We start from the raw sequence: 16,143 nt of genomic DNA on the forward strand, positions 1-16,143 counted from the left end.
CTAGCCAATACACTAATGAATGAATTGTTATAAAATTTTTATGGCATTAAAATTTTTAATAATATTATAGTCATATTCATAATACAGTATTGGAACATTGTTAATTTTTTTTAAAAAACATCCTACCTGTGATGATAGGCTGATACACAGTTTCTCCAATTACAGGAGAGACAGAGAGGGAGAGGGAGAGGGGCATACTATATAGTAATGTAATTCTTTAAAAGCAAAGTTATAAAACAGAAAACTAACAGATTATTAATTTTATATTAAATATCACTCACCTTATGCCTGTGTAAGAATAGATTAGTATCTACATATATTTTATGCATTCATGACAACCCTAACTTTTTCTTAATTTTTTCGATATTTCTTGGCTACATGGTTCACCTGTGAGTTTTTTCATATTGTTGCAAATCTCAAAAAGTTTTTCCTATATATTTATTGGAAGAAATCTGCATATAAGTGGACCTGCTCACTTATAACCCATGTTATTCAAGGGTGAAGTGTATATATCAATACCCATAAAAATACTCTTTGAGTCTGTAATTCATCCCCTTTCTTGAAATCTCCTCTTAAGAAAGACTCAGAGATTCAGACCAAAATTTACAGCCACTAGGATTTGATAATAGTGGGTGGGACTTAAATGTGGGGTATGGGGAGGGAAACTTAAATCCCCGACAACAGAGAATGGTTGAATAACACATGGCATTTTCACATGATTCATACTCTTACTATTACAAAGTATTTGATAATATGGGAAACTGCTCACAACATACTATTAAGAAAAAAAAAGTTACGAAAGTATTATGTGAAATACTCAAATTTTGTACACTAAGAAATACATCCCTCTCTCTACTTCCCCAGAAATAAGACTGGAAGGATATATCTCAAAAAATCAGAAGTGTTTATCTCCAGGTGGTTGGATTTCAGTTCGGTTTTATTTTTGTACACATCAGTGTTTTTCAAATTGTGTACAATAAACAAGTTGGCATACTTCATATGAAAAGCAATGGAGGGAAGATTGGGTGTCTAGGAATCTGTTGTTTATCAGTAGTGACTTTATTGAGAAAAGCTTTGGAAAACTGAAAGTTGCTTGGGTTCAGAAACTCATCTCCTAAACTGATGTAACTTAGTTGGTTTGGACCAGGAGGTGGCCAAATGTGGGTCACCGGAGGAGTTGGACAGATTCTGAGTATTCATGAGTACTTTGGTTTTAATGTAGCAGATAAATAGGAGCTCAAAAGGGGATAGGTGATGTTTAATAAGAAGGAGAGGAAGCTTGCTGCAGAAACAAAACCAGAGTGAAATTTAATTAGACTTGCAAAGACGATTGTTAAGCAAGGGGCTTGGATCATTTAAATTTTATTTATTTTTCCAAAATATTTCTGATGGCCTGAGGAGACCAATGTGCATTTCCAGCAGAAGGTTCATGGAAGAATAAATATTTTGTGACTGTAGACAAAGTACTTGAGTATTTGGCTTTTTCAGATAACTTACATTTTAAAGTAATTTTAAAATAGCAAGAATAGAATTATAATATTTTGCAACTTTTTTCTAGGACCCAGTTTATGGAAAAGGAAAACTTGGAGAAATCCAGGGACTTATTCTGGGAATGTTGGATACCTTTAGCTATGAACAGGTAAGCTACTTTCTATTTCTAAGCCCATTCTAAGGTAGAAAGAAGCTATTCTTTTTTCTTTGCACCTATACTTTTTCTTTAAAAATTACCATCTGTTTAGTGGAAGTTTGATAGATTGAAGTGTATGGCTTTTTAATTTTTAAATTTCTCTTGACCTTAATTAATTAATACATATTTTATATACACATACACATATATTCTGGAATGTGGAAATGCATCAAGTTTGGATTCATTTTATTCTTTTGATTCATTGGCAGTGGGACATATATTTTTTTTTCCAAATGAAAAATGTAAGATACTTTCTTGGAAGGTAATGGAATGCAAAGATATAACTCATTGAAAAGGAAGCATGAGTATAGAAAAATTGCAAAATAAATTAGTGTTCTTTTAAACATTCTGAAACAGATAATTGCCACTAACCAAAAATGGTCATTAGTCTTCCCTTAACCCAAAACTGCCTATAGCTTTAATTCTCAGTAAGAGCCAGCTTGATATACAGATTTTTTTCTTCATGTACTTCAAAGTGACTCATGAAGCCACCTAGGAAAAGTGCCACTTAGGCATGTTAGATACACTGTCTACTTTTTTAGTAGAAGAAAAAGAAAAATTTGGGTGGTAGAGCTTTTCTTAGGATGTTGTAAGAACTGCAGTTTTGCTAAGTAAGCATAGCCCAAGGAAGCTGATCCCCCTTCAGGCACAGACTCCCTGGCGGCAGAAGGAAAGCTGAATGCAAGACAGAAATTTTTTGTGAACTTTGGAAGAGGAGGAAAAGATGGGGTTGATTGGAAAGAATTAAAACAGACCATTAGAACTGAAAGTTCTGCGTTATAGATAAAGTTAAAGGACCAGGCTGTGTAGCAAGGAGGATGGGCAGTATATCTTCCCCTTTGGGACTGACAGAAAAGAACCCAGCTGCACATTGAAGTAAGTAAACAATAGTTTATAAACACAGAGAGCTTTAAAATGACTTAATGTGATAGCTGTGAAATAACTTTATGTGACTTAATGACAGATGTCACAGTCTTGAGTAGATTCAAATGGCTTGTAAGTGCTGTTCAGGAAACAGTGATCTCTCTGCCCAAGGGAGATGAAAACTGAGTAATGGCCATTAGCTTTTCCAGTGAAAGGTTACTGTGAAATATCGCCATGGAGGCAGTTTCTATTTAAAACTCAGGGATTTTTTTTTTTTATTATTTGTTACAACACAACTTTGAGCCATTCAGAGAGAACTCATCATATAAATGTAATAAATAAGTAGATTTGGGTTTATCTAGTCATCTGAAAGCCATCAGTGCTGAATTAATCCACAGAATGGCAGAGCACACATTTCTCAGTAGTAACTAGTGACAGCCTTTTAATAATTATTTTGAGAATCTTGATGTATGCACTTATCAGTACCCTGCACATTAAAGTTAACCACTTAAGTTTGGGGTGTTTTGATGTTTATTTGATCAGTTTTATGCCTTTATAGTGTATTCCAATTCAATTGTGGTTGAAAATGAAACAAGTGGTATTTTCCACTCATCTCCTCTGTCTCTTTCACTTTATGAACAATTTTTTGTTGGCTTATTTTTTATTTTGGTCTTTCATAGACCCTGCTGGAAACAACGACTAGCCTTCTAAACCAAGATCTCCATTGGTCATTGTGTAACCTGAGAGCTTCAGTCACCAGAGGACTGAATCCCAAGCAGGATTACTGCTCTATTTGTTTGCAGCAGTACAAGAGACGCCAAGAAATGGCTGATGAAATTATTGTCTTTAGGTAAGAAAGGGAAGGAAATGTGACACATATGGTGTGTGTGCGTGTATGGTATTGCCAGGCAGAAATACACGTGGACACACAGCCCCAGTCAATCATTCTGCCAGTGACCAAAACAAGGCAAAGTTCCTGCCCTTATAGACCTTACATTCTGCGTGGGAGTCAGGAGGAAAGGGTGTTAGGGTGGTCAGGCGGTAAATAAATACAGAGTAATAAGAGCTATGGAGAGAAATAAAACACAGGGTAAGGGGATGGAAAGAAGAAGCGTTCAGGGTGAGAGTGCTATTTTAAGACACTGTAATGAGGAAAAATGTGTCTAAGGAAGTGACAGTTGAGCAGAGTGAGAGAGGTAGGAGTGAAGGTTCAGAATATATTTTAAGGGAAGTGTTAACTTTCTGATGTATTAGATGTGAAGTGAGAGGGAAAAACATCTTCGGCCTGAGCTACTGGATGAATGTGGTACCATCCTCTAAGACGAGAAGGAACAGGTGTGAGGAGCTGGGGAAATCAAGAGTCTTGTCTTGGAGATGTTAGGTTTGAGATGCCCTTTTAAGCATTCAAGTAGGAATGTCAGGTAGACAGTTATTCTAGTCAGAGACATGTCCTGGAAATATAAATTTAGAAATCATCAGCATGTAAATGATATTTAAAGACACAGTACAAAGAGAAAGGAAGTTTAGTGCAAAAATGGAAGGTTTGATCTCAGGAGGAGACAGCTCATCCAGAATATATGGATAGAGGCAATATAAGATGGACTCTGGAGCCAGACTTTAAATCTTGAGTTCAAATTCTGACTCTGCCACTTACTAGCTATGAGACTTTGACAAGTTATTTCATCTCTTTACGTCTTAGTTTCTTCATCTGTAAATTGGGATACCTACTTGATAGGGTTTTGTGAAGATTAAATGAGATAATTTACATAAGACACTTGTAACCATGCTGACATATAGTAAGTACTATATAAGTGTTAGCTTCTATTATTACAGATACAAGAAGATTGGTAGATTTGGTGGTTGGAAGAGGAAGTAGTTTTCATCACACAAACCCATTCATTCAACAAGTATTTATTGAGCACCTACTATATGTCAGGTACTGTTCAAGGGGGTAGGGTACCACATGAACAAAACAAAGGTTCTGCTCTCGTGGAGTTTACACTCTAGTAAAAGAGGCAAACAGACAAGTAAAATGCCAGATAGTGACTAACACGGAAAAAAATAAAACATGTTAAGTGAGATATATAGTGTTTGTGGGGGAAGATACTTTATGAAGTGTGGTCAGGGAAAGCAACACTGTTAAGGTGATTATGGACAGACAATTTAAAAATTAATTAATAAAAAGGTAATAATTACCATGAATAAAATAAAACATGGTATAGAGGAGAGAGAACGTTGGGAGCTACTAATATATAAAGAGTTATTAGGGAAGTTTAAGTAACATTTGAGTAGAGACCTAAAGGAAGTGGCCATGCAATATCAGGGGGAGAGTGCCCCAGACAGAGGATCAACAAGTGCAGAAACCATGATGCAGGTGCTAGGCATACTTGATGGGTAGTGAGGGAGCAGGCTAGTGTTGCCTGAGCAGCGTGAAGGGAAAATATAAGAGATGACTTCAGCGGCTAAATCATGTAGGAACTGGGTCATTATAAAGAGTTAAACTTTTGCGCTGAGATGAAAAGCCATTGGATGTTTTTGATGATAGCGTTGACCTGATCTGACCTCTGTCTTAAGGATCACTTTGACTGCCGTGGTGAGAATGGACTGTAGAAAGCCAAGGGTGAAAATAGAATGACCAGTTAAGCTATTGCAGTAATCCAAGTGAGAGATGGCCCAAGATGATTGTAATGAAGTAAGCAGTGGTGAGATTCTGGATATATTCTGAAGGTATAGCTAATAAGATCTGTTTATAGTTTGTATATGAGGAGTGAAAGAAAGAATAGTTTTTGGCTTGAGAAACTAGAAGAGTGTAGTTGCCATTATTTAGATGTGGAAGGTTGGATGAGAGCATGCAGTGGGGGTGGAGTGGGGTGGAAATCAAGAATTTGGAGCATGTTAAATTTAAGATGCCTATTAAACATCCATAGTAGAGGTCTTGAGACAGGTAGATGCGGTTGAGGAGAGAAGTCTGGGCTGAAGGTATAAATGTGGCAGTCACCAGCATGGAGGTGGTATTTTAAAGCTATGGAACTGGAAGTAGTCACTAAAGGAGCAAGGATGGCTATAGAAAGAAGAGTATAGAAGAGAAAGACTACAGAAGAGAAAGGATGGATGGATGGATGGATATATATATATATATATATATATATATCCATATATATATATATATATATATGTGGGGGAGGATAGAGAAAAGGAAGATTATAAAGACTATCGAAGAGAAAAGGATTGATGTCTGAGGTGGTCCAAGATTTCAGGTTGGAGAAATGAGGAGGAATCAGTGAAGATGACTTAGAATTATACTCAACACTCATTTCTGGAAGGCTTATTTGGGAACTTAGTGTATTCAGTAGGGAATTTCTTCATAGGAATAATGTTAGAATTTACTGTAACACTGACATTTTTGTAAATACTTATTAAACAAATCATGACTCCTGAATTTGATGAGGCAGACCACTCATGTTATTATCAAATTACTTATATAATTATGATTTTCCCCAATTGACTTTTTTTCAAACTGTCTAAAAATGTTTCATAGTTTGAGAAATGAACAGAAGTTCAACTCATCCCCTGGTGGTTTGTAATCAGAGAATTGTGATGCTGTTCGTGCTCATAACTTAAGTGGGCAAATACGTGAGTCTGGATTTTAAAAAAGAGAGGACAGCAACAAGTAAATCCCCTTCCTTGTTTCTTAGCCTATACCCCATCAGTGCATTTCAGCTTATTGGAAATATTTATCACTTTTAAATACACTCTAACACAACTTAGGTTTATGATTTTATGATAATGAAAAGTGTCAATTGGTTGCCTTCATTTTGCAGCTGTGGCCATTTATATCACTCATTCTGTCTGCAAAGCAAGGAGTGCACCGTAGAAATTGAGGGGCAAACAAGATGGACGTGCTACAAATGCAGCTCAATTAACAAAGTAGGAAAGTTGAGTGAAAATTCATCTGAAGTTAAAAAGGGAAGAATAACCCCATCACAGGTAAGACTTGTTTTCATGGCAAGATGCAGATGGTCTTTTCTTTTCTTTTCTTTTTTTTTTTTTTTTTTTTTTCAGATGGTCTTTTCTTAACAGTGTCTTTTAGGCCTGGCCTCACTTTTTTTCAGGTCCTATAGGCCTCAGCAAATTTACTTAATTTGCTGTTTCCTGGTCCTTCCTCTATGCCACCCTATCCTGTAGTTGACCTTAACGTCACATAGTGAAAAGTTGGACCTGTTGCTTTTTTCTCTTTGTTTTATCAGCTTTCAGTGTTAAGTCAGAATCAGACCCAGGGAAAAAAACCCTGACCTAGCTTCTCCCAGGTAACAGTTCAGAATTTCTACACTCCAGTGATAGGCATTAGTTTATATATTCATCCAATAGATAATGGAACTGTGTGCCAGGCACTGTGCTAAGTGCTGGGGATACAATTATAGACAGGACATTTATCTTGTAGAGTTTATGACCAATGAAATTATAAACAGATTTTCAGAAAGTGTTCTTAAGTTCTTTCTGACACTGAATAGTTGGTGTCTTTTCCATCATCAGTTCTGACACCAATTCTGTCAGTTCTTTGGATACCAACTGGATGTCCAGTAATGCAATTAAATTCTGACACTAACCACCAGGAATTAGCGTCAGACTCCACAGGTTTAAAGGTTTATTCCCATAAGACTGTCCTCACTTCAGACACCAGTTACAAATGGGGTGCCCAGATTACATGCTCTTCTGTCTGACTTACAAATTTAGGGGTCCCCATGACCCATTCCCCCAGGTTTGATAATTCACCAGAACAACTCATAGAACTTAGGAACATACTTTACATTTACCCATTTATTATAAAGGATGCAACTCAGGAATAGCCATATGAAGTGCATAGGGCAAGGCATGGGGGGAAGAGGGTGCCCGAAGCTTCAGTGCCCTCTCTTGGCATACCATCTTCCCAGTATATCAGTGTGCTCACCAATTCAGAAGTTCCTTGAACCTCAACATTTAGGGTTTTTTATTGGAAGTTTCATTACACAGCCATGATTGATTAAATCACTGGCTGTTGGTGATTAGACTCAGTATCTAGCCCCTCTTTCCTCCCCATACGTGGGATTGGGGGAAGGACAGGGAGGGGAGGACTGAACGTTCTAACCCTCTAGTCATGGCTTGATCTTTCTGGTGACCAGCTGCCATCCTGAAACTATCTGGGGGTCCCCAGGTACCAGTCATCTCATTAGCATTCAAAAGGCACTCTTTTCACTCAGGAGAGTCCAAGAGTTTTAGGAACTACGAGACAGGAACCAGGAACAAAGACCAAATAATATCTTTTATTATACCACAAGTACTTACAGATGAACTGTGCTGTAAGAGCAGATAATGAGTAGACCTAATCTAGACATGAGAGGTCATGGAAGACTTCCTCAAAATGCCATGCTAGCTGCCTCTGAAGGAAAAAAAGAAGATAAAGTTTAAGTGCAAGGGTAGGCAGGAGGAGGAGTATTCCAGTCAGGGAAGAATATATAGAATAAACAAAGCATCTCTGCTGGAACTAGGCACTGAGTATGATTGGATCTAGAGGCTGAAAGAATGGTATTAAATGAAATTAGTAGGTAAACAGGGACCATATTAATTATTTTTATGTTTGTGGTAAATAAACAGGAAGACATTGAAGGGCTTTAAAGAAGGAATGATATGATATGATCAAAATAGTATTTTTTTTTCAGAATAGTACTTTTAAAAGAACTGCAGTGCAGAAAATGAATTGAAAGGGAAACAAGAATAGATGTAGGGAGACCAAGAATATTGAAATAATTTTGAGGAAAGGAATGGTAACTTGTACTAGGATGGTGGAAGCTGGGACGGAGAAAAGAGTACATATTTGAGATGTGTTTGAGATGAGTACAGAAACCAAAATAATTAATATGGTCCCTGCCTACCTCACTAACTTCATCTCATACCACTGTCTTTCACCTTCTAGATTCAGTTATGCTCAAGTTCTAGTTCTATACTCTTTTCTGCTTTACAGCAGAGATCCTATATTTGAGAGGTAGAATTATCAGGACTCGGTGATAAATAAATTGGTTGGTGGGGCAGACAAGACAGGGAGGAGTCAAAGATAACACCCAGATTTCTTGTTTAAACACAAATGGATGGTGGTACCAGTTACTGAGATGGAAAACAATGAACAAAGAACATATTTGGGAATAAGACAGAGAATTCATTGCTGGAGTTAGAGCTGTCTGCAGGACATACAGATGAACGTAAAGATGTTCAATATGTTTCTGGATTGAAAATTTTATTAGTCATCCAGAATGCTTCCTTGTTTGCATTTAGGAAAGGAAAAACAGGCCCTGTGAGTTCTAGAATCTTTCCAAGCTGAATTCAAATGCAGATGGGGAAATCTTATTTATGCAGATACTTAAGGCTTTACATCTTGGGGCACTTCAGTGTTTTTTCTGTTTCAGTTACATCCTGTTGATAAATAACTTGTGATTACATATGTATTATTGCCTGGATATTACCAATTAGATGTTTTTCTTTCTTCCTAGATAGTCCTCAGGGGCTAAAACAGACTTTTTTCCTTTTTTAAAAAACACAATTATATATGCAATTATGTATTTTAATACATAATTTATAAACAGTAAAATTCACTTTCTGCAAGTTTTGGCAACCACCTTTACAATCAAGACATAGAGCAGTATCATCACCTCCCTCAAAAGTCCCCCATAGCTCTTTGTAGTCAGCTTTTTCCTCCACCTTCCAATCCCTGGCAACCACTGATACATTTGGAGTTCATTTTTAATAGCATGTGAAATAAAGATTGAGGTTCTTTCTTTTGCATGTGGCTATCCATTGAATTGCCTTTGTACCTTAGTCAAAAATCAATTGACCATGTATATGTGGGTCTATTTCTAGACTTTCTATTCTGTTCCATTGATCTATGTATCTATCCTTGCTCCAATACTGTGTCTTTATAGTAAATCTGGATATCAGGTAGTGAGTCCTCAAAGTTTGTTCTTCTTTCTAACATTTGGCTATTCTACTTTTCCATATAAATTTAAAAATCAGCCTGTCAATTTCTACAAAAAAAAAATCATGCTTGGATTTTATTGGGATTGTGTTGAATACATAGATCAACTGGGGAGAGTTGACATCTTAGTGATATTGAGTCCAATCCATTAACATGGTATAGCTCCAACTTTATTTAAATCTTCTTTGATTCATTTCATCAGTGTTTTATAGTTTTTGGCATATAAATCTTGTGGTAGTTTTGTAAGATTCATTTCTAAGTATTTGATGACTTTTGATGCTATTATGTATTTTACTGTTTTATATTTCTTTCTTTCTTTTTTTTTAATTTGGCTGCGTCAGGTCTTAGTTGTGGCACATGGGATCGCCATTGCGGCATGCGGGATCTTTCGTTGCAGTGTGTGGGCTCTTTGTTGTGGCACACGGGCTCCAGAGTGTGCAGGCTCAGTAGTTGTGGCGCTCAGACTCTCTAGTTGTGGTGCATGGGCTCTAGAGCACGTGGGCACAGTAGTTGCGGTGCGCAGGCTGAGTTGCCCCACGGCATGTGGGATCTTAGTTCCCCGACCAGGGATCGAACCCATGTCCCCTGTATTGGAAGGCAGATTCTTAACCATTGGACCACGAGGGAAGTTCCTGTTTTATATTTCAATTTCTAATTGTTCATTCCTAGAATATAAAAATACAATTTATTTTTGCATGTTGATCTTGTATCTAGTGACCAGTGACCTTACTAGGCTTACTTATTAGTACCAGTACTTTTTTGTAGATTCTTTGGTATTTTATACATAGGCAATCATATCAAATGCAAATAATGCCTGTTTTATTTCTTCCTTTCCAATTTTGTACCTTTTATTTCTTTTTCTCGCCTTGTTGCATTGGCCTCCAGTACAGCGTTGAATAGGAATGGTAAGAATAGACATCCTTGTCTTGGTACTGATCATAGGGAGAAAGTATTCAGTTTTTCATTATTAAGTATAATGTTAACTGTAGGCTTTTTGTGTGTAATCTTTATATCATGTTTAGGAGGTTTCCTTTTATTCCATGTTTTGTCGAGGATTTTTTCCATGAAAGGGTGTTGAATTTTGAAGACATTTATACTACATTGGTTGCCATGTTCCCACATCCCCACACCTCACACAAGAAAGACAGTAATCTGTTTCATTGACTTTCTTCCTGCCTGCTCTCAGAGCATCGAGAAAAGGTAAATTATTTTGAAATTGGATCTATATGTCAAAGACAGCTTTATAAAAAAAAAAAAAAAAGACAGCTTTATTTCTGAGGCTATCCCATTCTGCAGGGCAGAAGAGATGACTCAACCTGTTCATTCTTTAGGAAAACCCAAGTGAGATTACTGATCAGATCCTCTTGAAAATCTCTGTTTGATGCTTCCTAATTAATGAAGCAAAATAGAATGAGAACTATCTCGGATTTCTTAAATTTTCCTCTAGCTGTCTGTCTCCTTGTTTTTCTAGCTAAGATATTGTAAAAAGATCTAGTGGGTTGGTAATGCAAGGAAAGAGAAAATGAAATTTATCAAATGCATGCTTTAGATGTGTTTATGCTAATCTTCACAACAAGTTTAGCTGAAGGAACTGTATGTAGCTCAGAGAGGGAGGGCCAGTATTTGAATTCAAGTTTTTAGAACCGTCATCACCCTCAGTTTTCCTGCCTACAGTCTGTTCTATTTTTAGCATTCTGGCTTTATTGAAACCTGGCAAAGCTGATTTTTAAAATATATCTGTACTATGTTCGCTGTGCTAACTTAAGATTTCTTACCATGTATGAGCCATTCACATTTTTAATTGTAAGAGAATTTAAAATGAAAATACTAATTCTATATATGATGGTTTTTAATCAAACTTAATTTCATGAAAGTTCTACTTTGCTCTTTTAATTTCCTTTGAAAATCTATCACCCTTGATTATTAAGTTCCTAACCAGTGCATAGAGAGAAGCAGAGGTATGTGTCCCAGTGACTTCAAAATCAAGCTGAGGTTGCCAGTCAACTTCCACCTGTTGCTTCTTCCTACCCTCAGTAGATACTGAATACATTTGAAGCTTTTCACTGCCCTTGTAATGTGATCCTTCTGTCAAATAGCTTTTTTATTTATTTATTTATTTATTTATTTATTTATTTATTTATTTATTTATTTATTTATTTATTTTTGGCTGTGTTGGGTCTTTGTTTCTGTGCGAGGACTTTCTCTAGTTGTGGCAAGCGGGGGCCACTCTTCATCGTGGTGCGCGGGCCTCTCACTATCGCGGTCTCTCCCGTTGCGGAGCACAGGCTCCAGACGCGCAGGCTCAGTAGTTGTGGCTCACGGGCCCAGTTGCTCCGCGGCATGTGGGATCTTCCCAGACCAGGGCTCGACCCGTGTCCCCTGCATTGGCAGGCAGATTCTCAACCACTGCGCCACCAGGGAAGCCCCTAAATAGCTTTTTATTTCATCCTTTTCCAGGACTTGAGATGATTGACTTTTACTTCTTCAGTTACTGACTCTGACTCAACAGGATGCAACAGTTACCCTCAAAACTGTGGTTTGGTGGATAAAGTCTTTCTTCTTGCCTCTGTTAATCTCATTTCTGTTTTTCACAACTGGTGAAAAACAAAAATGTGACACATCAATTGCCTCCCAACAGGTCTGCACAGACATGATTGGAGTTATTCCCCCAGAAAGCCTGCTTTCTTTTGGAATAAGCATTTTATTCTTTGAAAGCAAATGAAAAAAAATAACTCAAATTTCTTTCTTTCTTTCCTTATCTCCACTCCCCCGCCACCTCAGGTTTACAGTAGCTCAATCTGAAATATAGGTCCAAAGAGTAGACCTTGAAAGTCTGATTTTCTGTTTTGCTTTTGCTATATATTACTCACAGATAAAATACATTTGAGAAACTAATTTCAACTGAAGTTCTCATCATGCTATTATATTTTCTCAACAAATGTTATTCCAATAGAATAGAATAGAATAGGAGTAATTTTATCTTTGATTATTCTTTTATTAAATTTATAGTAGCAAATAACTATCTTAATTGGCACTGATTAGCATTAGAAGAAATTAACTTGCTATTCATTTTAAAAATAATAATTCTTGGTCAACAGCAACTTGATATAAATTCAAAGAAGTATAACTGAAGATTTACTAGATTTTAGTTTTAACATTAGTATATTATTAACAGGGTTTAGAGTTCTTGAGAGATAGTAATAAGCTAACATAACACATTATTATGTGCCAGAAACATTCCACTTGTTATTCCTTTTAACACTTCAAAAACCAAGAGCATTTGGAGACTCATTAGAAAGTCTTATTATGTATTGCTCGATATCTTTTCAGAATTAGATATATCATCACTTATCAGTAAAGAGCCAGGTACATTAGTCCAGTATCAGAGTTTTTTGTTTTTTCAGTAAGAGGTAAATATCTGAAGAAGAAGGGGATTGGAAGTAAACATATAGCTGCCTACTCATCCTTTAATAATCACAAAAGGAGAGAATTAAAAGAAATAAGCTGATATTTTCCCTGGTACTTGGAGTTGGTTTTATTTCTTGGTTTTTAGAATTGTCTAACAAAATGTTTTGTCTTTGGGATAAATTTACAAATAAAGTCAGATGGAAGTATTTACAACTTCGAAGAAATTATTCAGTAAATGACATTTATGCTTACTGGTCATAATTTTCTGTTAACCATTAAGCATTGCTTAATGATTTTGGATTCCCACTATAAATTGGAGATTTGTTTTACATGCCATTTAGTGAAATAGGAACACTGGTATTAACGCCCTGTTTTCATTTGTCCATTTTTAAAGAGTATTAGCTCCCTGTTATGAATATGTTAGATTCAAATTAAATGCTAAAAAATGAGATTTCCATTTTTGGTGATAGCAGCATTTCTCAAAAGAGTATCTTCTAAATTAAACTTACAAATTAAATGAAGATTAATATGTCTCAGAAGTGCAGAGAGGTGATAAATAATCCTAATATAAATGAATCTGTTTGAGGAGATTATTGCCCATTTTCCAATAATCTTGTTATTATACCCTAGTATTAAGTGATTCATTACTTCAGCCAATATATAATGTATGCCTGCTTTGGACCAAACACTATTCTTGGTACCAAGTATACACTGGTGAACAACAACAAAAAAATAGTTCCTAACATCATGTAGCTTACTATCTAGTAAGAGAGCTAGACAGTAATTAAGTAAACAAACTATCAAACATATAATTTCAAATTGTGATAGGTATGTGAGTGCTATGAGGGGAAAGAATAGAATGTTATAGGAAGAATAACAGAAGGGAAACCTACTTTTTATTGGGTGGTCAGGGAATATCTATCTGCAGAGATGAAAATAAGACGCTACCAGCCCTGGGAAGAACATTCCAAGCAAAAGAGAACAGCAAGCACAGAGGAACTGAGGAGGGAAATGACTTGTTCAAGGAACTGAAAAAAGATCAGTCTGGAACATAGTGACTAAAGAGGAACATTGCAAGGAATGAGGTTTAAGAGGTAGGCAGGGCCAGATCCTTATTAGAATGTAAGACTCTGGTGAAGAGTTTAGTTTATATTCTTAAAGTAAGAATAAAAAGGATTTAAAACAAGGGAATTCATACCATCAATTGATTGTGATTGTGGAAAATGGATAGACAGCCACACCGCTATTACTGTCCAAGTCTTCACCTCTTTGCCAGACCAGCGTAACAATCAGATTCTTAAGATTCTATAAATTTGGTCACTTCCCTTTGATCCAGAAAACGCTTGTGTCCAAGGGACCGAAGGAAGACAATAGTACCAAGAAAGTGTTTCCAGTCTCTATGTAGAACTAAAGCTTTGCTGGAAATATGGGCGAAGGGCATAAAAAAGTTTTGTTGTCCAATAAAATGTGAAAAAATGTTGAGCTTCACCAGTGATCAAAGAAACACCAGTTAAAATAGCAATATGATGCCATTTTAAAAAACTTATTAAACTGGCAAATTTTTAAAAATACATATTAAACTGGCATACATTAAAAATACGAATGCAGGGACTTCCCTGGTGGCACAGTGGTTAAGAATCCACCTGCCAATGCAGGGGACACAGGTTCCAGCCCTGGTCCAGGAAGATCCCACATGCTGCGGAGCAGCTAAGCCGTTGTGACAACTACTGAGCCTATGGTCAACTAATCTATGACAAAGGAGGCAAGGATATACAATGGAGAAAAGACAGTCTCTTCAATAAGTGGTGCTGGGAAAACTGGACAGCTACATGTAAAAGAATGAAATTAGAGCACTCCCTAACACCACACACAAAAATAAACTCAAAATGGATTAAAGACCTAAATGTAAGGCCAGACACTATAAAACTCTTAGAAGAAAACATGGGAAGAACACTCTTTGACATAAATCACAGCAAGATCTTTTTTGACCCACCTTCTAGAGTAATGGAAATAAAAACAAAAAATAAACAAATGGGACCTAATGAAACTTAAAAGCTTTTGCACAGCAAAGGAAGCTATAGACAAGACTAAAAGACAACCCTCAGAATGGGAGAAAATATTTGCAAACGAATCAATGGGCGAAGGATTAATCTCCAAAATATAAAAACAGCTCATGCAGCTCAATATTAAAAAAAAAAAACAACCCAGTCAAAAAATGGGCAGAAGACCTAAGTAGACATTTGTCCAAAGAAGACATACAGATGGACAAGAGGCACATGAAAAGCTGCTCAACATCTCTAATTATTAGAGAAATGCAAATTAAAACTACAATGAGGTATCACCTCACACCAGTTAGAATGGGCATCATCAGAAAATCTACAAACAACAAATGCTGGAGAGGGTGTGGAGAAAAGGGAACCCTCTTGCACTGTTGGCGGGAATGTAAATTGATACAGCCCGTGTGGAGAACAGTATGGAGGTTCCTTAAAAAACTAAAAATAGAATTACCATATGACCCAGCAATCCCAGTACTGGGCATATAGCCACAGAAAACCATAATTCAAAAAGACACATGCACCCCAATGTTCATTGCAGCACTATTTACAATAGCCAGGTCATGGAAGCAACCTACATGCTCATCGACAGACGAATGTATAAAGAAGATGTGGTACATATATAGAGTGGAATATTAGCCATAAAAAGGAACAAAGTTGGGTCATTTGTAGAGATGCGGATGGACCTAGAGACTGTCATATAGAGTGAAGTAAGTCAAAAAGAGAAGAACAAACATCGTATATTAACACATATATGTGGAATCTAGAGAAATGGTACAAATGAACCGGTTTGCAAGACAGAAATAGAGACACAGATGTAGAAAACAAACGTATAGACACCAAGGGGGGAAATCGGGTGTGGGTCGTGGTGGGATGTATTGGGAGATTGGGATTGACATATATACACTAATATATATAAAATAGATAACTAATAAGAACCTGCCGTATAAAAAATAAATTTAAAGGAAAAAAAAAGAAAGGTATACCTACAGGGACTTCCATTTCACTAAGAGTCTTTTGGGGGAGAAATGGACAAAATATATAGAAGAATGGTTCTCAAGACATTGGACCTCAAGCCGTGAAAGAGAATAACCCTTGAGAGACAATAAACAAATGATGTACTAAAA

The 16,143-nt window shown here is 36.5% G+C and overlaps 1 protein-coding gene across 4 annotated transcripts in view; it reads left to right on the forward strand.

Moving 5' to 3' along the window:
* The window catches only part of VPS8 (VPS8 subunit of CORVET complex), a 286,912-nt gene that overhangs the window by 198,934 nt on the left and 71,835 nt on the right, over positions 1 to 16,143 (forward strand). For all 4 annotated transcript variants that reach the window (XM_068546385.1, XM_068546384.1, XM_068546387.1 and 1 more), the window contains exons 42-44: positions 1,559 to 1,639; positions 3,232 to 3,401; positions 6,373 to 6,538. In XM_068546385.1, the coding sequence (XP_068402486.1) occupies positions 1,559 to 1,639; positions 3,232 to 3,401; positions 6,373 to 6,538 (417 nt within the window). The remainder of the gene's footprint in view (positions 1 to 1,558; positions 1,640 to 3,231; positions 3,402 to 6,372; positions 6,539 to 16,143) is intronic.

Source organism: Eschrichtius robustus, chromosome 6 (assembly GCF_028021215.1).
Source record: "Eschrichtius robustus isolate mEscRob2 chromosome 6, mEscRob2.pri, whole genome shotgun sequence".
NCBI classification, from domain to species: domain Eukaryota; kingdom Metazoa; phylum Chordata; class Mammalia; order Artiodactyla; family Eschrichtiidae; genus Eschrichtius; species Eschrichtius robustus.